At 44.1% G+C, this 24981-nt stretch overlaps 1 protein-coding gene across 1 annotated transcript in view; it reads right to left on the reverse strand.

The window, feature by feature from the left end:
* The window catches only part of LOC144688604 (uncharacterized), a 144183-nt gene that overhangs the window by 18266 nt on the left and 100936 nt on the right, over nt 1-24981 (reverse strand). The window contains exons 10-11 of the mRNA XM_078555373.1: nt 16257-16347; nt 13868-13954 (exon numbers count right to left, since the gene is read on the reverse strand). Coding sequence (XP_078411499.1) covers nt 13868-13954; nt 16257-16347 — 178 coding nt within the window. The remainder of the gene's footprint in view (nt 1-13867; nt 13955-16256; nt 16348-24981) is intronic.

A 24981-nucleotide genomic window follows, 5' to 3' on the forward strand; every position in this document is an offset into this window, starting at 1 on the left:
TTTGAATTCTCTGTCCTACTTCCACTCTGACCCTCTGGCATCAGCCTCCTAGATTCTTCCAATGACGCTCAACATAAACTTGAAGAACAGCATCATGTCTTTTGATTAGGCACGTTACAGCCTTCTAGACTCAATGTTGAGCTCAGCAGTTTCCGATCATAGCCACTGCCCCATTCTTTCATACAGTAGCTGTTGGTAATGGTTCTACTATTGCCATTTACACCTCTCCTGGACACGTTTTCTGTTTTTGCACTTGTCCGATAGCCATCCTCTTTTGCCTTGCAGTACCATCTTCCCTTCTGTCATTTGATCTCTCCAGTCTTCCACATTAGCAGACCTTTTTTTTCTTACCTCCTCACCCCATATTCCCTGTCTCAGTACTTGTTTAAAATCTGTTACATTTCTAACTTTATTCAGTTCTGATGACTGACTATCAACCTTAAATGTTAACTTTGTTTCTCTCGCCACAAATGCTATCTGATCTATTGAGTAATTCCTGCATGCTCTGTCATTATTGTGCAAATGGACTAGAAAGTTATGGCTTGGAAGAGATATCGTGTTAATTGCAGATCACCACAAGTTGTTGGATGATTTGCACTGCTCTGGTGTTGGCTTTGAAAAAACAGCACCCCACTCTTAACATCCAGGTAATTTTCCGGAAGTTGTTGCATTTGCATATTAATGGTCCATTAAACTCAACACGAAAATTAAGTCTAGTAATGGACAATGTATAAATCCTTTTAATTATATAATTACTAATAACTGCCAATCAACCTCTCTTACCCAAAAAGTGAACACTTAAAGTTCTTTCAAGTTGTGAATTATTGTTGGAGATTTTAAAATGTCACATTTTACATTTTGAAATATTTTTCTTACTTGCTTTTTTGTCACTTTTTTCACTCTACAAATCTTTCCCTCTCTTTAGCTATCTGATTTAACACTGAATCTATCTGTTCTAATTCACCTTACTTCTGTGTTCTCCCATTGCTTATTTTTCAATCATTTAATCTCATTGGGACATACCTGTTGGTCCTGTTGTTCAACAAGGTCCCAGATGACCCACTGCCCTTGCTGCACCATTATCAGTTCACACTTCCATCAAATTTAAAACCTAAAGGTGCAATTGTAAGTCTGACGAATGGGGCACACCACAAGATGTTCTGCCCCTGCAAAATCTGGCCTCATATGTTTTTCACCACTCCATCATAAATTAGATCATCGCTTTCAATTAATAGTCCATGATTTATTAATTACTTTTTAAATCCTCCTGATGTGCAAAAATGCATCATTTCCATCCGTTCTGTTGAATTCTCTGGCAATTTATTTCACATGTTTCTTATCCCTTGTGTGAAAGATTCTCCTTTCTTGCTCTTAACTTTATTTCTCTTTTTACTTGTACCTCTTGGTATTCGAACCCTTTGCAACACTGAACAGTTTCTCTGGTTAAGCTTCTGTCAATCACCTTCACAAACTTGAAAACTTTAATTGAACCTCTTTTTTATTTTTGTTTCCTGAAAATTTCCTTTCCCCCCCAAAAAAAGGATCAATTTTCCAACCTTTACTCACACTTAAACTCTTGACATCTCAATAAAGAAATATCAACTGATTAAATGGAGAGATTATGTACTTTGGTCAGGTCTTCCTTGTACAGTACTTCAAATAAAAGCATTCTTCACACACTGTAGAAGTCTGGTCCTCGGCTAATTGGTTCCTATGGGAACACATGTTCAGCATACAAAAATGTCAAAATCTTGTTTGTACCAGAGCCAACAGACAATCTACTGTCCCCATTCCTTTTAAAGGCAAATATGACACATGCACGTCAATTAATTTTGTCCAAGGCTGCAGCACACAACAAGTTGATACTCCACTCCCCCTAGATGATCAAAATACTGAGCGGTGTCAGTGAAGCTGGGATTGTATGGTGTGCAGAATGTTTCTGTTTGAAGAATGAAGAAGTCCTACCAAGACAGGAAATCTATGAGAGCACATGGATTTTAAGGTGACATATTGACATGGGTAGGAAATTGGGTAGGAGATAGGAGCCAGAAAGTACTTAAATTGGCAACATATGATTAGTGGTCAATCAGCTTTCCACTATATTCATAAATAACTTTGATAAAGGAATAGAGAGTTGTATATCCAAGTTTTCTGGCAACATGAAGTTAGGTGGCACAGTAAATAGAGTAGATAGGAGGAGGGGTTGCAAAGAGAGGTTAAGATGAAAGATCCAGTGAGTGGGCAAAACTGTGGCAGGTGGAGTTCAATGTGGCCAAGTGTGAGGGCATTATTTTGGACCAAAGGCAGATAGATCAGAATATTTTCTAAATGGTGAGAAGCTAGGAACTGTGGAGGTGTTGAAAAATTTGGGGATCCAGATATAGAAATCACTGAAAGCTAGTGGACAAGCACAAAAAAAAAGGACAACAGGCACCATCTAAAAGGGTCTGAAATACAGAGGCATGGAAGTTATGTTACAATTATATAAAGATCTGGTTAGTCCTCATTTAGAGGATTTTAATCAGTTCTGGCCACTGCTCCTCAGGAAGGATATGTTGGCCTTAGAGAGGAAGCAGCGCAGTTCACCAGGCTTATACCAGGGCTAAAAGGGTTAAATTATAAGGTCAAGTTGCATACTTTAGACTTGTATTCCTTTAAGTATAGAGGATTAAGGAGCGATCGATTTGAAGTTCTTAAATTACTTTAAGGAGTTGGCAGGATAGATATAAAACAACATTTGCTCTCGTGGGAAGTCCAGATCAAGGGAATATAATTTAAGCTCTCCCTCAAAAAACTGTTGTGGCTAGGATAACTGAAAATTTTAAACCTCAGATTAACAGATTGTTGTTAAGCAAGGATATTAAGGGTTATGGAATGAAGGTGGTTAGATGGAATTAAGATCAACCATGATCTAATGGAATGGCAGAACAGGCTTGAAGGGCTGAATAGCCTACTCCTATTCCTATGTTCTTAATTCCTCATTTTCGACATGAATGCATAGCAAAATAATACAACTTAAAAGGTAAGGCCCTGAAATCTTAACAACAGCTGAAAAAACCTTTGAGGGGATTTATGTGCAGTGGTGCAAACAGTCACAGATATTTCCACCTACATGGGATGGACAATAAATGCTGGCCTAGCCAGTGACACCCACATCCCATGAATGAATAATAATAATAAAAGAAACATTCTGGTGGCAGAGCTGGAGAAGCTGTAGGAGAGTATGTAGGGTAACAGCTTGACACACGTAAAGAGCATCATGGGATGGTTAGCACTGAGATCTACAGTAAAGAAGGTATTAATCAAATTGCAGGGTATATTGCATATTCATCTAATATCCATAAAATTTGGCAGCTTGATCTTGCTCCTTGTCAATGATCAAAAATGACCAAGATTGGCCTTACTTCAGCTTGCGATATGTCCCATGGCCCCTCATGCCCCCCATACCAAGGTATACCTACTAAAAACCCCTATGGCCCCTCATGTCCCCCATGCCTAGTTATGGGGCTTCCATGCCCATTCACTCACTATACAATGTATAGAACAATGAACACTAGAGGGAGAGTAGCATGTGTAAAATAAACTGTAAAAAAATACATTCATTGATAACTTTCTACTTTCTTAAAAATAAACTCCTTTTTTCCTACAGCCCAATAAAAGTGTCAATCTTTCAGGCCCTTAAAGTATCAATAGCTGAAACTGCAAGCACTTGAACCCCCTTTATCATGTGTAAATAAACATTGTGAAATTAACAGCATAGATCAGAGTCAGAGCTGTTAATTGAACAATGCATTTTCTGGGGCTCAGATGTTTCAACGGGCTAATGGATGACTGGGCTCTCAGCCAACTTGGCATGGGAGGCTTGAGTGGCTATAACGGTTGTTGGTGGCATACCTTCACATGGGGAAGCATGGGCAGTCATACATGGTGGGTGGCAGCATGAGTGTTGGGGGTTGAAGGGGTGTGAGGGGTGAGGCCCGGAGAGCCTTTCTGTTTTCATTTCAACAGGGACGAAGTCCCACAGCACCAAGGCAAGCCTTTTAAACAGCCTCCTCCGCATCCCCTCCGAATTTTTTCCCAGGTCGGCTGGCCTGACTGCAGTCCGCACCAGCACCTTGCCCACAATAGAAATCCCGTCCTTACGGGAACCTTCTCCCGACGCCGGTGGGCCGAGCCAGGAACTTTCCCGACTCCGTTACTCACCTCTGGGAAGAAAACTCAGCCCATTAACTCTGTTTCTCCCTCCGCAGATGCTGCCTAAGCTGCTGATTATTTCTAGCATTTGCTGTTTTTAATTTCAGATTTCCAGCATTCGCAGTATTTTCTTTTGTAAGAGGGTAAGGCTTGGTGGGCCAGGGGAAGCATTTGCACTCCTCCTGCACCATAAGCATGGGAACAATGGTGTAAAGGCATTTACTTTCTCCCTGAAACTGTCTGCGGGTAGCTGATTTTCATGTTCGCAGAAGCCTCCTGCGGAGGACAAAGCCGGTGTGAGGGCCGAACTTACTGCAGCGGGTGGCGGGACCTGGGACCATGTTCTGCTAGCAGTAGCCAATTAAGTGGCTTCTGCTGGGGCTGCTATCCCTACTAAGGATAGTGAGCACCCCAACCACCACCTCAAGAAATGTCTGACAATCAGATGGCAAGCAGCTCGCCCCACTGTGGCTGCACCTGGAGGAAGTGGGCACACAAAGGCAGGCAAGTGGGATCTGGGGATGAAAGGGCCAGGCAGGTGGGTCCTGAAAGGGGAGAGTGGGGTAGTCGCTGAGGACAGGCAGTGCCGATTTTGCTGGGGCAGCCTCGTGGCGAGCCAAAAAGTGCCCAAAAATCAGGACACCCCCGACCCTGGTGCTTGCTGGAAGGCCGCCAGGGTTTACTTAATGGTCTCCTAATGCAGCAGCAAGCCCTCAGCTGCTGGTAAAAAGCCAATAGAGGCAGTAAGAGGCCTTAAGTGAACACTTGTCCACTTAGGTGGCTTAATTGAGCCCCAGGCAAGTGGATCATCTGCCACTTTTCCTGCCGCTGGCAGAATAGCACAATGATGGGAATGTGTCACGCACATGCGTGAAAGAGCACAGGCCCTGACTCAGCCTCCTCCCCCCGCCCGCACAGAGAGCGCTCAGAGTTTCCAGGTGCGTGTCACGCTGGGCACTTTGACAGCCTTCCTGCCTCACAACCTGCCCCTAAATGGCTGGTAAAACTCAGCTCCAGGTTTCCAAAGCAGGTCAAATCTGACCTGCCAGCCTCATATTTAAAATGTTTAAATGGCCAACCCACCTCCTGGGAGTGGTTTGTCTGCCCAGCCCTTGTTCCGTCTCCGCTAAAGCCAGAAGTGATAGAATTAGAGTTTTAACATCTCACCCCACCCCAAGCCCACCCATTTTGGGGGGTTAAAATCTTTCCCTCACTTTCAGAAAACTCCAGACTGGAACTTCCACTCCTATCTTTGAAAAGCTCATTGCCTTGTAACCTTAATATTTTGATGAAGAGTCATACGGACTCGAAATGTTAACTGTACTCCTCTCCACAGATGCTGCCAGACCTGCTGAGTTTTTCCAGTTATTTTTATTTTTGTTTCAGATTTCCAGCATCTGCAGTGTTTTGCTTTTAACCTTAATGTTTTCCTGTTTTGTCCCCCACGCCATTCCAGTTAAGCAAAATACTGTGGCTCCATTCTGTCTGTCTATTTTCCCTTATTAATTCCTTTTTCTTCAGTGTGCTCTGAAAAGGGCAAGCAAAGCAGATTTTTATAGAAAAACAATAATCTACCCAAGGGAGAAAGATGCACAACTCACCTATCATAGACAGATCCAAGAACTTAAGTAGTGAGTAGCACCAGGACCGAAAAACTTAATGCTGAGGCTGGGTAAAAATTAAGTCATGTATAGGTGCTTCCCATTACGTCATATGGAACGGGAACAATATTATCACCAGTACAAATTATGTTGTTAATTTATTTTAAGTATCCCAACTCTTCAGAATAAAGAACTCTCTTTTGCCAAATGAAATTAAACCAAATAAGACATTTGTTGAAAACTGTCTGCTGCAACCCAACAGCTGCTTAAAGCATCAAACTACTGATGCAGAATGTGTTCAGGAGCTTCAGTTACCTTTCTCCATAGCAACCATTGTGGCACTACCTGGAATCAACTTGCGTGAATTGAATACACCAACCACCAGTACAGTACACTGCGGAGAGGCTAAATATGAAATTCATAACTTATACAACCTTTTTAATCCTTTCTTCACAGTCTTGATTCCCAGATAACCCGCAGAAACCATATCAAATTCTGCTTACTGATGCTCATTAAAAATAAATAGATCAACAAGCTATGATTAGTATCTCACTCGCGAGTCATTCAGCCCTAAGGAATGTATTAGTACACAAAGGGTGGATAGGGGGAAGAGGATGGGATTGGGTTTAACAGTGGATCCACTGAGGCCTCACAAATAAGAAGGGATATAAATGTTTTTTTTTGCAGTGTGAGCACTGAACTCTTCTATTGTCTGATTAAACAGGATTGCAGTGGAAGAAAATAAAATTTAAAGCACACAAACAATTCACTGCTCATATAACTGCCACAGAATGTTATTTAATGTCATCAGTATGAAAGATGTCAAATAACTCTGCCACCATACATCTTTCAGTATTGAGTATTCTTGTAAAAATATGGGGTGATTATTGAATTTTGATTGTAAATGTGGACCATAATATAGCCAACTTGCTTATTCATCACATCGCATGATCACCTGGGTCAGATTTTAAATAATACAATTGCCCAATTGGTGAGTATAGAGCTTTAGCATAAATAACTGCTGGGAGATGATAGGCTGGGCGCAAAGAAAATTCTTTAACTGAGAAGCCTGGAAAATGTCTTCTCAATTGCAGGCTACTTTGATTTAAGTTTTTCAATTGTTTCCCACTAATTTCAGCAGAGCAGTTATCCTGGTAGGAGTAAACTGTTCTTTTTCCCTTGCAGATGTGTCTTCTTGAAATCAAGGACACAAACCTTTGACAGAATGGAAGCTGGGGACACATTTTAGAAAGCTCCTGGACTGGACTGAGCTTCATAAGTTTTCCCAAGAGGCAGTATAGTCTGGGTGACTCACGTTTTCTGACAAATAATTGGGTAGTCAGCCAAATGTATTCTTGGCATGTGGGCCTTGCTGGCAAGGCCATCATTTATTGTCTGTCTCTAGTTGGCCTTGTGAAGATGGTGGTGGGACTTCTTAAACAACAACATCTTGCACTTAAATAGCACCATTAGTGTGGTATTACCAGGTACTTCATAGGAATGTAGTTTGGCAGAAGTGTCATCACTGTCGTCCATGTGGTGAAGAAGCTGTTTCCATAGATCTGTTAGGTAGGGAGTGCCAGCATTTTGACCCAGTGATGATGAAGAAATGGTGATATCTGAGTTACGATGGTGCATGACTTGGAGGGGAACTTAGAGGTGTTGGTGTTCCCATGCACTTGCTTCCCCCATTCTTCTATATGTTGAAGGTTGTAAATTTGGGAGATGAAGGAGCCTTGGTGAGTTACTACAGGATATCCTATAGGCAGTACATTGCTGCCAAAGTGCGCTGATGATGGTGTGGACGTTTAAGCTGGTGGATGACCTACGCTGCAGTATCTGTAATGATCTTCTGACATCACTTGTCAGGCGCCTGCGTAAATATGACTCAAGTTGATAAAGGAATTATCAATAATGGCATCCAGAGAGTGGAATACTGGCATTTGGAATCAGCGAAGTTTTTGTATTGGTTGTAGCTCCCTCCCTGCCCCTTTAAACAACTGCAAAATCATCTCCTCTCCTCACCTTCAAGAACCACATTGAAAAGACAAAGGCAAAAATGAGCCCACGAAACAACATCTTGAATAAGCTCACTAACACAAAATGGGGAGCAAGCTCGAAAACATTGCGAAACAGTGCACTTGCTCTTTGCTATTCCACTGCTGAATGCGCCTGCCCTGCATGGGAAAGATCTACTCATGCTAAGAAGATGGATGCCATTCTGAATGCAAGCTGCCGACTTATCACAAGTCGATTAAAACCAACAAACACCAACAGCCTATGTATCCTGGCAGGTATCATTCCCCCTGATATAAGAAGAATGGTAGCCAGCAAGAAAGAGCGACTCCGTCAAACTTCAGATGAGAGGCACCCTCTACATGGTCATACACCTACACCCAGCCGCCTAAAGTCAAGGAAGAGCTTCATGAACAGTGTTGTTCCATTACAATCACCCCCATCTGAAGCCCGCATCGCCTTGTGGAAAGACCAGCTCGCCAGTCTCGGACAACCCCCAGCGATGGAAATTCTACCGGATGAAAGCCTTCCCCCAGGAGTTAATTGCAACTGGGCAACCTGGAAGTGCCTTAACAGACTTAGGACTGGTGTAGGTCGTTCAAAGGGGATATACAACCAGCCCGACAACTTGTGAATGTGGAACTGAGCCACAGACTATGCAACATCTCCTGCAATGCCTATCGCTAGAGGAACCCTGCACTGTTGCAGATCTTGCCGAATTCAACAACAAGGCGCAAAAGTGTGTCCAGTTCTGGCTGGGCCATGTATAGACTGTCCGTGGACACGATAAGAAGAAGATCTCTTCTCGCCTTCCCCTGCTGGGCGTACCTCCAAAAATTCAGGCAGGTGGGAGAGCAGAAAGCTAATCCCAGTATATGCTTGGCAGTAATGAAAACACAGTTGAAAATCTGGGTCATGTTGTTGACCAGGATATTATCGCAATATATCATTTCTGGCAATGGGATCAGGCAGCTGTGATGGAATCAGTGACCTGATTTTAAAACTGTTCCTTATATGTTTTTCTCCTTAGCAAACTGAACATGCTTTTAACAGAGTGGTCTATATTTGTTTTACTTCAAACATCAATAATTTCATGTAGCTTTATACAGTGTCTTCTAAAGTTCAGTCTAATCACTACAAAGTAACTTGCGTAGTCCCATAGTTAAAAACGGATTTATAATGGACCACCTTTTGAGGTGGGAATTACAGTGAGATTATCAGTGCTCAGTTATTAAGAAGCATAGTGGACTGCAACTTCTGGGCCAGAATCTTCAGGTTGGCATGCGAGGGCGGGCCCTGCTTGCCAACGCGTAAAATGACGCATGGTGACATTGGGCGTGCGTCCTGATGTCACCACGCATCATTCAGATCTTCAGTTCGGCGGGTGCGCAAAGGCATTGGCTACGCTCCCGCCGAACTGTCAAAGGCCTAAGGCCATTTAAAAACTAATGAAAGTACTTAACTGAGCTGCCTATCCAACCTTAAGGTAAACCTGATGGGCTGCCTCATCCATGGGCGGGATGAGGTTTCATGAAGGTTTTCAAACATTAATAGAAATTTTTAGTAAAATTCATTGACATGTCACAGCTCATGTGACACTGTCACATGAGAGGACATGTCTTAAAAAAATTTTTTTCTCTTTATTAAAATTTTTCAAACTCAAACTAATCTCCCTGAGGCAGCTCTGTGCCTCAGGGAGATTTCTGCACTCTTTCACGCACATGCGCGAAAGAGCACAGGCCCTGACTCAGCCTCCTCCCCCAGCCCGCACAGAGAGCGCTCAGAGTTTCCAGGTGCGTGTCACGCTGGGCAAGCCTTAATTGGCATGCCCACGTAAAATGGTGGTGCACAGCCGATCAGGGGCAATGATCGGCTGCGCGCCCGCCCGCGCCCAGTCCCGCCCAACATCCCCGACGGGGGAAAAAATCTCCCCCTGGTGTCTGCACATGTTGTTAAACATGGAAATCAGGAGGTTATGTTCAATTTTCCCAGCTCCATCATAAGCTTCTATAGACTGGTATCTCGGCGAGAGATCTGGCATTCAAACATACGCAACCACAGTAGTATTACCTACTAAATATCTAGTAAATACACGAGAAAAAAATTAGGCCTTGTCCATTCAATTGTAAGTGAATTTTTAAAAGTGTGGTTGGTCTTAACTACTGCCAAACAAGCTTACTGGCACTGCAGATATACTTTTCAAGTGTGGAGTCCCATTCCTTCAGATTTTAAAATTATTGTTGGAAACTTTTTTTAAAAATTTAAAAAATAGAAAAAACTTTTTCTGTTTCTTATCTCTCTCAATTTTGTGCCCACTTAACTACACCAAATTTTTTCCATGCCTAACTCGCCCGATCTTCCGACTCAGGCCAGACAAGATCCAGCTAGTGCAGCTGTCTCCAAAGTCCAGTGTCGCAGTCCAGCACCATTGAATTGAAGGAGCGCATGCCCCTTTTTCACTGCACTAGCTGCTATAAAGCAGGAAAGTTTAAAGGTCCGACTGAAATTGACAGGTGAGAGAGAAGGTAAGTGGATAGGATATGGGGGGGTGGGGTGTTCGGAGGTCGGGAGTGGGAGGGTTGGACATTCGGGGTGGACGGACATTTGGGAGGGGGTGGGGGTTTGGACATTCAGGGTGGTGGGGGGGGCGGACATTCGGGAGGGGGTTGGGGGGTCGGACATTCAGGAGGGATTGGGGGGTTGTACATTTGGGGTGGATGGGGTGTTGGACATTTGGCGGTGTGCAGGGTTCAGACATTCGGGGGTATGGGGTGGTTGGATATTTGGATGGGTGTGGGGGTGATCGGATGTTCGGGGTGGTGGGAAGGTTGGAATTTCGGGAGGATGTGGGGTTCGGACAAGTGGGGGGTAGGTGGGCTGGAGGAGGTCAGAGATCGGGAGTGGGTCGGGGGGGGGTTAGAGTTTCAGGGGGCTGGAGTTTCAAGGGGCTGGGGGGTGCCAACATCGAGGGAGTGGGGTCCTGGTCGTTCCTCGGGGGTGGGAGGTCCAGTTGGGTCAGGGGATGAGAGTCAGGCCTGCAGAGGGGCTGGGGGGATCGGACATCGGGAGGGTGTGGGGGGTTGGAGTTTCAGGGGGCTGGGGGTGGTGACATCGAGGAAGTGGAGGTCTGGTCGGACCTCGGGGGTGGGAGTCAGACCCGCTGAGGTTATGGTGGGGGGTGCAGGTGAGGACTCCCATGCGGGTGGCGGGGAATCCCAGGGGGGGCCGGGGGGTGGGGCGAGTACCATGGAGGGTTGAGGGTGTTGGGGAAGTCCCATGGGGGGATTGGTCTGGGTCTTTCCAATCGTTACCCAGAAATTAGAAGAGGTTTTAGTTCTTTTAACTTTTTCTGAGTAACTATTGGTGTAACCCTGTCAGAACGATCCGAAGCTTGCGTTTTAAACTGCATTTTCGGATGGTTCCCAGCACAGTGCAATTGCCCAGAGGAAGTGTGCACCTCTGGGCAATTGCCACGCAAATGCTTACCTGTGAAGTTCCGAGAAGGATTACCCAGTGCATCTTTGGAGTACCCCCCAAATCCGATGCTCGGGAGCTCGGAAGTGACAGCCCATTTTCTGGATCTTGAAGTGAAAAGAAATCCTGAGGAGGCTGTTGTACCACAGGAGCTCCAATGACTTTTATCAGTAACTTTGTTCCTTAGGACACCGTCCTACACTGCCCAATTGGTTAGTCCCCACTGTGACCTCACCTTAAACTTTGAAAGCAAGGTATTTTATATATTAGGAGTAGGTGCATGTGGCAGTAATGGCACCAAAAAGGAACACCTACCCCAGTGACCTGGTGGTATTTCGATTCAACTCATTGCTACTCTGTTGGGGGGGTGCGAGGGGCTGTAGGCTGGTACGAACGAAGATTCCTGGCCTCAAAAGGCTTTCATCTGCTGTCCTGTCACTGATGGACTTCAAATTCCAATGGCATTTGATCTCTCTGGAATGAATTGCCATTGGAATGTAATATTCTTAGGCCCACATGAGGCCCTGTATGGTAAATAAGCCTGCTTCTTGTGGGCCTACTTCCTGCTGATCATAGCAGTGGTGTGTCTGGTGGGATTTGTGAGGCATTCCACCAAAAACGTGATGCTGGGGCAAGAGGAAGGGATGGGCATCCAGCAGAGATGATTGTAATCTCTAGCCCTCTGTTCGTGGACCACCTGTTTGTGGCTTTGCCCCATAAAGGAATGGAACTTCTCAGCTTCTGCCTTCAACTTAGTTTCATGTGTCAGTCTTGCAGGGAGTTCCTGTTTTAAGTATCCCCTTTTAAAGTGGTTTTGTTTGAAAGGGCTTTATTTTTAATGTCTGGGTTCCATTTAAAGAGCAATGTTCCCCATTTTAATAGATGCGAGCAGTGTGATGTCATCGAGTCCCTGACGTGATGATGTCATCATGTCACCAGGCCCAGTGATCCTGTGAGTAGAGCCTGGTTTGTGATTGTGTTGGTGCCATTTTGTCCTTATTGTACATTCGAGGAACATTGCCTTTTTGCTGCATTTTCAGGTACCCTCCCCATGCTAAAGTAAACTTCATTTTTAAACTTTTTTTTACTGTACCCTGTACAAGTTGAGGAACTCTGTGGGCTTTGTTTTTTGAAAGAATTCTCCCGTTTACTGTGCAGTACTGTAATGTACAGTTCAGATACTGTACTGTAAACTTTGTTTTCAAATTTCTCTGCTGTTGGTACAGTAAGTATCTGAGGAACTACTGTGGACTTCTGTTTTTAGAAGAATTCTTTGTTGTACAGGGGGTCTGCTCTGTATTTTACTGTACAGTACCTGTGTTTGAGGAACCTGTTTTAAACTTGGCGGTTTAAAGAGGTCTCTGCAAGGAAGAAGCCTGCAGGCAAGGCAGCAATTTTAAAGTCACTTACTGTACTGTACTGTACAATATTTGAGACTTGTGCCAGAAATGCCCAGCAAATGGTAGTAGTGAGCCTGCTGCTGCCAAGAAATCAAGCTGCCCAACAGTCACTGAGTAAATTTTTCAAGCTTGTTGGTAATCCTTGCCTTCATCCCATTAACTCTCCCAGGACCTTGCAGTTGCACACTGCCTTCAATTCAAAACAAGCAGTATCTTCAAAAGATCCTCAAAGTCTAGTGTCAAGAAAGGCACTGCAACAGCAAGGTCTCCCAACAAGCCAAGATGCTCAACCACAAGGCTCTAAATCACTCAGAGCCACCTCCACTGGAATGCTTTAGGGATGTCCTCAAGCATTCCTGAAGATATCAAACATCGCCAGCGACTCATGGTGACCAACCAAAATGGGAGAAGCAAAAACAAAAATTGCTGGAAAAACTCAGCAGGTCTGACAAGTATCTGTGGAAAAGAAGACAGAGTTAAAGTTTCAAGTCCATATGACTCTTCTTCAGATGAAGAGTCATACGGACTCAAAACGTTACCTCTGTCCTCTTCTCCACAGATGCTGTCAGATCTGCTCTGCTGAGTTTTTCCAGTAATTTTTGTTTTTGTTTCAGATTTCCAGCATCTGCAGTATTTTGCTTTTATCAAAATGGGAGAAGGTTCATTTGGGAAGGCACTAACAAAACGAGACACTGACCTTCCAAGCAACACTTGCCCATACGTGGTAGAGTCTGCAGACTGTTCATTGCACTTACTGTTTCAGCCATCTCAGGACCCATCAGCTGGAGCAGAAGCAAGTAATTCCTAAGCCGGAGGGACTGTTTAAGAGAGACTGGTAAGTGTTGCCTAATTTAAATTCATACAGTATTTCTGTTATATTCAGTGATTTATTTTAGTTTGCAAGTTACTTCAGCTAGGAATGCACGGCCCTGCACATGCATGGTACAGTGTTTCAATTTTTGCATTGATTTTTCCAATCAAAAATTGCCCTCAGGAACCTAACTCTGGCTTTAACATTGATTCCTATGGGAAACCATGCATCACTTGGGTTCCACTTAAAGTGCCGATTTTCAGGAACGCAACCACCAATTTAAGTGAGGACTCCCTGTAGTGAAAATTAAGGAGAAATCTCCTCTGCTACATGTATATTTTCTGTAGTTACCATTGTACAACAGCACTTACTGGTTGAAGGTCATCAACAGTTTCTGGAAGTTCTCGTATGCTCAGGATGAGATCCAGTCTGTCACTCAGATGGGGAATGTTGCACATCTGTAGAGAAAAATAGCAGACATAATATCATTAATGATGCAATTAATATAACGTCTTCTAATTTCACTCTTAATAGATTAGTATTGAGATATCAAGCCAGCAGCACATCCGTTTAGCAGTTAGACTCTGGTCCATGGTGTGTCAGCCAATCTCAGCTGGGCTGCTACAATTGATGTGCATGTCACAAGGCTATAGGGATATCAACCAATGTCTCCGCTCCAGATCCCTATCCGGCACCTTTTGTGTGAAAGCGCCATGTGTGTGGACACAAGATGAGGGCAAGGTCAGGCTTGTTGTGTACTTTCCACAAACCCAGTTTGTATAAGCCGAGACTTATACATGAAGAACAGCCACTTTAGTGACAGGAGTTACGAGCGAGCAAATGTAGAACTGTATTTAGCGTGCATTTGTGCCTTCAAAGTTAGAACAGAGAAAATTGGGGAAAAGAAATCTGTATTGGTGCCGTTATGCCTCATTTTGAAAAAGACATATACAGTGAGGTTAGCAGTAGCTGAGATCTGTGAGGTTCAATAAATCTTACTCATTCAAAGTTAAGCTCTCTCACTTGGCTTGAAGGCAAAACCAATGGTGATATATCTCATTCTAATATAAAAGAGCACCATTTCTTTAAATGCATTATGATGCGGAAAGTCACATGGGAGTAGTAGTGTAGAAGTGTGTCTCGTAGATGTCGGTATGGAGATAGCACCTAGTCAGAACTGTATCTCCTATATATATATATATATATATTATATATATATGTAATTTTGTGTTATTAATAAACAGTTATTGTTCAACCATACAAACCTCTAGACCTCTTCATGAGACAACATACAACCTTACAACAGAAATTGCCTCCACCACACTTTCAGACAGAGCATTCTTGATCATTACCACCAGCTGTGTAAAATAGTTTTACCTCATGTCACCATTACTTCTTTTGCCAATCACCTTAGTGTCCTCTTGTTCCTGATCCTTCTGTCAACAGGAACAGTTTCTCTCTATCTACTCTGTCCTCATGATTTTGAACACCTCTTAATCTTTTCTTCTCCAAGCTGAACACTCCCAGCTTCTCCAATCTATCTACATAGCTGAAGTTCCTCATCCCTGGAACCACTCTCATGAACCTTTTCTACACGCTCTCTATTGCCTTCATATTTTCCTTAAGTATGGTGCCCAGAACTGAATACAATAATGCAGTTGAGACTGAACCAATTTTTTACATAGATCTATCATAACTTCCTTGTTTTTATTACTCTACACCCGATTTATAAAGGCCAAGATCCCATATAATTTATTAACTGATTTTTCATCATGTCCTGCCACCATATGGCCCTTTTAGCTGCCTCTGCTATTTTATAACATCGTGGGTAATCTTCTACTTCAACTCCATTTTCTCACCCTACCCTTATATTCCTTGATTGTCCAAGTGTCCAAAAGTCTATCAATCTCTGTCTTGAATATATTCAACAACTGAGCATCCACAGCCTCTAGGGCAGAGAACTTCAAAGATTCACAATCCACTGAGTGAAGAAATTCCTCCTTATGCCAGTCTTAAATGATTGGTGGACCTTTTACCTGAGACTATGAACATTAGTTCTAGATTCTCTATCCAGAGGAAACTTCCTCTTAGTATCTAACCTGTTAAGCCCTTTCAAATTTTTAAATATTTCAATGAGGTCACTTCTCATTCTCCTAAGCTCCAGAGAATATTGGCCCATTCTATTCAATCTCTCCTCATTTGACAACCCATTCATCCCAGGACATACTAAGTATTACTGCTGTACCTGACTTCAGGTACTTAAATATATCACAGAAAAGGAATCTAGCAACTTTTTAGTTACTGAGGATAGCATCTGGAGTGAGAAATTGATGGTTACTTTATAACATATGCCTCAAACTTAGACTATTAACTGCAGAATGTGGCAAAAGTAACACAGCCAATCCAAACTGTTCCTTCCAACAACCTAAGTACAATTATATAGTCAGGGACTCCACAAAATTTTCTAGGAAGGAGAATGATTACAAGTAAAACTTACAATAGAAACCTTCTGAAACTACTTTCTTGCACCTTTCAAATAGCAATGGAGCAATAACTCTGGAAGCCCATGTCATTCAACATACTGTTATGACTCGACACTTTGCGCAAATGATACTCCCACTGTCTCCAACAATTCTTGGAACCATAGTGTTCCAAAAAGCATTTCTATCCTTCTTACAATCTACAATCATTTCATAATTAAATATTTGTTCAGAAATGTAGCCCATACTGGAAAGCGCAGGGTTAAATAAGACTACTTACCTCCATCATATATTGGTCAACAACATGGAGGTCAGCCTGAGAGCCTTTATACGTTTTGTACTTTTCAATATCATTTGGTGTGGGAACGTATCTGACAATTTATAAAACAAGCACACAAGTTATATTTCTGAAATGTAATCAATCATCCTGCACATGATAAACAAAATCAAGCTCACTGCAGATATAAAACTGATTGAAAATACATTCTAGAAGACACTCCAATAACGGCACATTAATTTTCACATGCTGCAACCCCTTACGTACACAGAAAATACTCAGTGAATTAAAAGGCAGTAATCCACTCATAGAATTTTCAGTCAGTTATTTCAGCTGACATAATGCTATTGACCACATGGTTGAGAGGCTGAAGGAAAATTAGTTTTGTGCTGAAGAATCTACAATATTGTCTCCTGATGAATTACCAAGACTTCATCATCATGCCTGTTCATGTCATGGCATTTGTTAATGTCTTGAACAACACTGTAAACCTAAGCAAAGTACAGACAGTTTAATTGCTAGAAATGAAATGAGGTCATTGGAAACCACTCAGTTTTCTTCCATCTCTGGTCTGGCTGGCTAAGGCTAAATCATTGACAATGCAATTCCACACTTCATAATCCTTGGTCAAAAAGCGTTCTACTGTTAAGGGATATATTCTCATGCATTTATCCATTCCATTCTGTGGAGTCTTCTTGGTATTCATCCATGTCTTGACCATCTCCCAGACAGAGATGATGTGTTTGTGTTAGTTCAGGTAAAGGAGGATAATGTGATGACAATCACAAAGGATGTCAATATTGACTTTGGTTAGAGCCATCCAGAGGCGTTGAGAAGTTGGAAAGGAAAATGGGGGTTGAGGGAAGAGCTTCTGATGCATGAGCTCCTGCAAATTACAATACCCTGTATTGACTGTCTGTGTCCCACACTTGAATTTTGTGTTGTGAAAGGCCTTGCATCCCCATTCCAACTTTGGAAAGAGTTATGACAAAGTTGAAGATGTACAACTTCTGTTTGATTCTTGCATTGGTCACAATCAGTTTCTTTGTTTGGAAACTGCATATTGGAAAATCTTGAAATTCTATATCTTCATTAACAATGCCACTGAAATCATATATTTGCAGAGGCAGGGTGAATGGTGACCGTTTTTGCATTCTTGTAACTGTGGGGGTTTGGGGGTGTAGTTGGTCTCATATTTCCCTAATCAGCTACAGTGCTCAGGACTGATGCTGATAGCCAAATTATTCTAATTTTGAATTTCAGATTCAGAGGCACATGGACAGAAGTCAGACTGGCGATTTCTTGGCCTGTGGCGAGCTATATCTTTGCATTGATACTCTGAATTCTGAGGTTGGAGATGTGGTCTAGGGTTGGGGGTAAATGAATTTCAGGTCCTGATTTTGAGTAGGATCTCTGTACGTTATGCAGCTTTTCAGAGGGCCATGACTGCAGATAACTGCCTTTTTTGAGGATGCTGTTTGCTACTGCATTTTTTTTAATTTATACAATAGCCAGCACTGGCAGAAGCTCCTTCTTCATGCTGCTGCACTGAACATTAAGTCACCAGAAGCTCATTTTCTAAGACTGTTTTCTTCTATACCCACTGCCCCTTGATTTGTGCAGCAGATACATTCGGTAAACCTCCCAGAGATGATTTACATCTGATAAGCTGGCTGATCTGATTACCTATAAGCCAAGTCTCAAGTGAGCTATGTTTTATGTCATGAGCATAATATAAATCATATCCCATGGGCCCTCATAATGTATTCAATTTACATCATACATTAAAAATTAATTAGGTAGAGAGCCAAAAACGATGGATTTAATGGTACACTATATTCCTTTGTGGGCTGGAGTTGGAAGCAGTGCGAGTGCTAATTAGACTTTCATTGTGCAATGCAAGTTCAGAATCATTATGCTTCGATCATTCTCTTCAAATTATGTTGAAAGGAAAAGCAGTAGCAGGAATTCGAATGTTATCCCTGAGAAATATGTAAATAGGAATACTTGTTAAAATAAATATTGCAAAAAACAAACAGACTAGACAGCTTTCCATTCAGAAGGTTTAATGGAAAAGTAAATGCTTAACTGAGGTCGACAGTGGCAACTGGTGTTCATGCTGACTAATGCTACTCCTCAATAAAATGCTTGTAAAAAAAATGGAAATGGGATTTATATACACTTTGATCTAGAATGAACAGCTAATGTTTAATTCTAAAGTTACAAAACTACATTGAAAGATAGGTATTCCATAGAAATTCAGATATGGATTGAATGAGGGTTACAAGTAGGAATTGTTTTGAGGAGTAATGTAATCAGCGCTTAGCACAAGTTTTTTAAACCAGAAGCATGGGTTTATCAGCCAGTAGTTGGACATTATATGGAAAAGCTTGAGAAGGTGGGATCTAAGAGCATGGAAGCATGGGAGGCTTGTGAGTTATAACAGACATCACCCTAGGCAGGAGGTCTCTTGCAATAGTCAGCTACCTGATGATGCCACTGAAGAGGCAGATGCTCACCTGGGAGATGGTGATCAAGGTGTGGAGCTAGTTCCGTAGGACCTCCAGGGACAGCAAAATATCTAAATGCATTACGTGGGATCCAAGGCAATTTGGCAAATTGGATCCAAAATTGGTGTAGTGGCAGGAGGTAGAGGGTGATGGTCGAAGGTTGTTTTTGTGATTGGAAGCCTGTAATGAGTGATGTACCGCAGGGATCGGTGCTAGGACCCTTGCTGTTTGTAGTGTATATTAATGATTTAGACGTGAATATAGGAGGTATGCTCAATAAGTTCGCAGATGAAATGAAAATTGGTGGTGTTGTAAATAGTGAGGAGGAAAGTCTTAGATTACAGGACGATATAGATGGGCTGGTAAGATGGGCAGAGCAGTGGCAAATGAAGTTTAATTCTAAGAAGTGTGAGGTGATGCATTTTGGGAGGACTAACACAGCAAGGGAATACACAATGAATGGTAGGACTCTAGGAAGTACAGAGGATCTGAGGGGCCTTGGTGTACATGTTCATAGATCCCTGAAGGCAACAGTACAGGTAGATAAGGTGGTTAAGAAGGCATATGGGATACTTGCCTTTATTAACCGAGGCATAGAATGTAAGAGCGGGGGGTTATGTTGGAGCTGTATAAAACGCTAGTTAGGCCACAGCTGGAGTACTGTGTGCAGTTCTGGTCACCACACAATAGGAAGGATGTGTTTGCACTGGAGAGGGTGCAGGACATTCACCAGGATGTTGCCTGGGCTGGAGTATTTCAGCTACGAAGAGAGACTTAGTAGGTTAGGGTTGTTTCCCTTCAAGCAGAGAAGGCAGAGGGGAGACCTGATAGAGGTATACAAAATTATGAGGGGTATAGATAGGGTAGATAGGAAGAAACTTTTCCCCTTAGTGTAGGTGTCAATAACCACGGGGCATTAATTTAAGATAATGGGCAGGAGGTTTAGAGAGGATTTGAGGAAAGGTTTTTTCACCCAGAAAGTGGTTGGAATCTGGAACACATTGCCTGAGGGGGCAGTAGAGGCAGGAAACCTTAAAACATTTAAGAGGTATTTAGATAAGCACTTGAAATGCCATAGCATACAGGGCTATGGACCAAGTGCTTGAAAATGGGATTAGAATAGATAGGTGCTTGATGGCTGGCAGTGACATGATGGGCCAAATGGCCTGTTTCTGTGTTGTATAACTCTGATTCTGTGACTCAATGAGCATCTTTTGGCAAAATGGGTGTAGAATTGGTAAATAGAAGTAACATAAAACAGGCTGATTTACTTGTCCAACGGTCCTACTGTTCTGAACTCTCCAATGCGGTTGTACTGATGTTGCTTTGTGACACATAGCTGAGCACACCTGAATATGAGACTCATCCAAATTATCCAGACATTTTCAAATGTCAATGCAAGGAGACGAGCGACTCCTCAGTACACTCTTGCTTCTATAACAACCTGCATTTGAACAAGATCTAATAAATTCCATATTCCTCTACAATTGAGTGGCGCTTAGCAATAGGCTGATCTCAATGTACCACTTGACTCCTCACCAACTATCTTCACTTTTGTCCCTTCCTATTCAGTATTTAATGCTTCACTTTGTGCTTTCTCATACTTAGCAATATCAACATCTTTCATAAAAACAGAAAATGCTGGAGAAGCTCAGCAGCTCTGGCAGCATCTGTGGAGAGAAAAACACAATTCACATTTCAAGTCTGTATGACTCTTCTCCAGAGCTAAAGAGAAATAGAAATGTGATGAATATTATACTGTTTAAGAGGGGCTGGAGCAGGTGGAGTAAAATAGAAGGTCAGGGATAGGTGGGAGCTAACGAGAAATTTTACAAAGATGTCAAGGACAGAGGACAAAGGGAGTGTTAATGGTAGTGTTAAGCAAGGTGCTGATAGTGGCATAAAGGTAAGACAGCAGAAGGTACAGAAGGTGTTTGTGTATACAGCTGTAATCCGTCTCATGAACATGGCTGAGCCAGCACAGATATCACTGGTTTAGCAATAAGTGTATGCTGATGGAATTAGCACACTCCAGGATCTCTGAGTTGGTAAGAGATGCTGAAGATATGACTCAGAGTGAAGGTGGAAACTGTTTAGCCTTTTCTCCTTCATGGCATATGTTGTCCAGGTCTCACCACTGTAACAGGAGGACGCTGAGGACTCAGGCTTGGTAGACTTGCAGTTTGGTGTTCTCAGTCAGGTTGCTGTTGTTACACACTCTTTTACTCATTTTGAACACAACAGCTGCAGCTTGTGCTGATTTCAACATCAAGTGGCATATTGCTGGTGATTAGAATTATCAACAACCCCCAGCTTAACATTGTCAATGCTGATGGTAGTACAGCAATCTTCTGGACCATGAAATTTGTCTTCCTGATGCTGATGGTCAAACCAAATTGTTTACAGGTGTGAAGGAGCCTGTCCATTTGCCACAGGAGGTGTTCCTTGGTGTGGAATGCTAGTGCGGCATCAAAGGCAACAGAGCAACTCTCTGATCGGATATGGTGCACCTTTGTCTTGGATCTCAGGCAAGCAAGGCTGAACATCCCTCCGTCAGTTCTGGTGTGTAAGTAGACACCCTCTTTCGAAACTTGATACGGCAATGCCATTACATGCCCTGTTAAGTGTCTGTACGCAAACAATGCGTAAAGGTATGTTTGTGCAACAATCATAGAATATCTGATTAATGTGGTATGTAACCACTATTTCTTTATGGTATTCCACTCTCTACTGAATCAATCCCTTCCAGACTGGGGGTGGAATCGTTCCATATTTGCACTAAGTGCAGTAGCGGACGGGACAAAGGACATTTTACCTGCTGGCCGCAATGGTGGATTTTCGCGTTGTATCATCCCAATCCCACCTCATTAATCATGCATTCCCGGGAAACACGCCATTTCGCTGATGGGTGGCCTCCGATTCACCCGTCATGCTCACCTTACCGCTTCCTCACGCCGGGCGCCATATTTAAAGTGCAGCGTACACACGTCTCAGTGGTTCCAGCCCAAGACTGCTGCTCAGAAGACATGGCCCCGAAAGGCAAGAAGGCTGTAGCCCCCCAATTCAGTGACACGTCCATGGGATGCCTTCTGGACACTGTTGGAGCCCGTTGTGATGTCCTCTACCTCTGCTCTGGCCTCAAGAGGCCCACCAGTGTCACCACACCGGCTTGGGAGGCAGTGGCAGTGGTGGTCATTGCCAGCGCTGCACAGAAGAAGTTCACCATCCAGAGCAGAAAGAGGATGAATGATCTCATCCGTGCTGCCAGGGTAAGGCAACCATCTCATCACTCTAAACTCACACACTCACAAAGCCCATTACACATTCACTGGCATCTCACTCACTGCCAGCTCAAGGGACATCACCAGTCACTCTCTCACACATACCTTCAAATCTCCATCTGGACTCATCTCCTCTGGAGACTGCCTCCTCAGCCCTCACCCTCTTGAGACTACTTGTACAAAACATGTGTCCCCACACATACAGCCTTGGATAACCCCCCTTCCCCAGAAATGCCCTAGCCCTGCAGCCTCTTCCCATCCCTGAGGCCACTTCTCCCCCTTCCCCATGCAAGTCATAGCCCTGCAGATGTTGAAAAGTCACCCCCACCCCATAATTACGGCTGGTCTCGTAAGTAGAAACCTGGCTGTGAGCCCCCCTTAAAGTGATGTGGTGCTGCCTGCGAAGCCTGGCGCTGATGACCATGAGTGCTGCCCAAGGCAAGGTAGGCAAACAAACCTCAAAACCCCGGGCGAAGTGCAGCTCGCCAGGTGCATGTCGCTTATGTTCAGTTGTGAAACACGTTGGCGTGATAGCCCAGATGATCCAGCATTGGGGATGATTCAAGCAAGCTGGGCTTATAATGATATGCAGATGTATTGCAATGAAGTTCCCGATGTGCGGCGGTGGGAAACATGGCCATGACGGGCAGAGCGGACGATTACAAACTGGTTTCATGACATCGTGAAACCGATTTTTGGCCTTTCTGCCATATTGTCCACTCATGCTCACCATGACGCCCAACACCAGCGGCCACGGAAAATTCCACCCTATGTGCTCAATACCATTCTTCTCTCATAACATGGGGCAGAATTTTTCACTCAGCAGGCACGCATGCGCATGACACGCTCGAGTGTGAAATAATGCGTGATGATGTCGGCCAGCGTGCCGATGTCAATGCGCACTCGTGTGATATTTCGCTAGGCAGGTGCAAGATAGAAATGGAGGCGCACCCGCAATTAATTAAGAGGCCAGTTAAGGCCCTTGAGACACCAATTGTCTCCGACTTTACATCGCCTGTGAGATTTTTCGGCAGTGGCATGGGCATGTACAAGTAGCCTCAAGAGGGTGAGGGCTGAGGAGACAGTTTCCAGAGGAGATGAGGCCAGATGGGGATGTGAGGGTGTGTGTGAGAGAGAGAGTGGTGATGTCCCTTGAGCTGACAGTGAGTGACATGCCAGTGAATGTGTGATGGGTTTTGTGAGTGTGTGAGATAAGAGTGATGAGATGGTTGCCTTACCCTGGGCAACTTCATCTCTCTTCAGAGCTGCATTTTGAGCATTTCTAGGCTTTATTTCAGGACTCATTGTTGTCTTCCAAGCCCCCGGAGGATTCAGACCACATGAGCCCTCCCAGGTATCAGACAGCCTTCCGTTACCCTGGTAATGAGGATTGTGGTCTCCACTGCAGGCACCTCCTCTGAAGAGAAAGAGAGCGGCAGAAGGGAGAGGAGGCCAGGTGTCCCAATGCAGCTTCCAGGGGAGGGACCTGGGGGAGGAGAGGCACAGGGACAAGGGGGGCAGGGCCAGCAGGAAGTCCAAGGTGGAAAGGGCCACAGAAGAAGCCACATTCCTGCTGCCAGGGTTTACAGGCGGCAATGCAGCTACCTCAATATGGCTGAGGTGCAATGCCGAAGGAGGTTCTGTCTCTCATAGGGGATCCTCTGTTAGAAGATCAGCTCCGATTGTGTGGTTGGACACCCCATGCCGGTGATGCTGAAGGTCACAGTAGCCCCTAACTTCTACATCACCGGCTCTTTCCAGGGCTCAGTGGGGGATTTGTGTGGAGTGTCACAATCAGCTGTCCATAATTGCATCAAGCTGGTGACAGATGATCTATTCAGGCATGCATTGACTTTCATTCATTACTGTACGGACAAAGCCAGCCAGGCAGAGCGAGCCTGAGGCTTTGCAGTGATTTCTGGGTTCCCCCGCGTCCAGGGTGCAATCGACTGCACACATGTGGCCATCAAGGTGCCTGTGTTGAGCCGGGTGTCGTTGTCAACAGGAAGGGCTTCCACTCCATGAACGTGCAGATAGTGTGTGATCACAAGATGCAGATTCTGTAAGTCTGTGCAAGGTACCCTGGCAGCCCCCATGACGCTTACATCCTGAGGCACTCCCAGTGCCGAGGCTCTCCAGTGCTCCAGGCTGACTGGATTGATGGCTGCTGGGTGACAAGGGCTATCGCCTCAGAAGGTGACTCATGACGCCTCTGTGCCACCCAAGGATAGAGGCAGAGCAGTGGTACAACAGGAGCCATGCCAGGGCGGTGGTAGAGAGAACTATAGATCTTCTTAACAAGCGCTTCCGATGCCTGGACCATTCAGGAGGTGCACTGCAATACCCCGCAGATCGTGTGTCGCTGATAGTGGTTGTATGTTGCGCTCTGCACAGTCTGGCACTGGCAAGGGGAGACGCAGTGGAAAAAGAAGATCTTGACGCAGCTGCATAAGCAACAGTTGATGAGTCTAGGAGTGAGTCCGAGGATGAGCATGGTGAAGAGAACACTGAGGGCATGGATACTGACCTGGGTAACCTCTAGGGAGGCAGGGACACCCGGGATGCTTTGATCATTTGATCACTTTGAAGTAACAGTTGCGCCACCCAAGTGTCAGGCAATGACCATCTCCAACAAGAGAGAATCCAACCATTGCCCCTTGATGTTCAGTGGCATCACCATCACTGAATCCTCCACTATCAGTATCCTGGGGGTTACCATTGTCCAGAAACTGAAGTGGACTAGCCATATAAATACTGTGGCTACAAGAGCAGGTCAGAGGCTAGGAATCGTGCGACGTGTAACTCACCTCCTGACTCCTCAAAGCCTGTCCACCATCTACAAGACACAAGTCAGGAGTGTGATGGAATACTCCCTCCTTGCCTGGATGAGTGCAGCTCCCACAACACCCAAAAAGCTTGACACCATCCAGGACAAAG

Source organism: Cetorhinus maximus, chromosome 13 (assembly GCF_964194155.1).
Source record: "Cetorhinus maximus chromosome 13, sCetMax3.hap1.1, whole genome shotgun sequence".
NCBI lineage: Eukaryota > Metazoa > Chordata > Chondrichthyes > Lamniformes > Cetorhinidae > Cetorhinus > Cetorhinus maximus.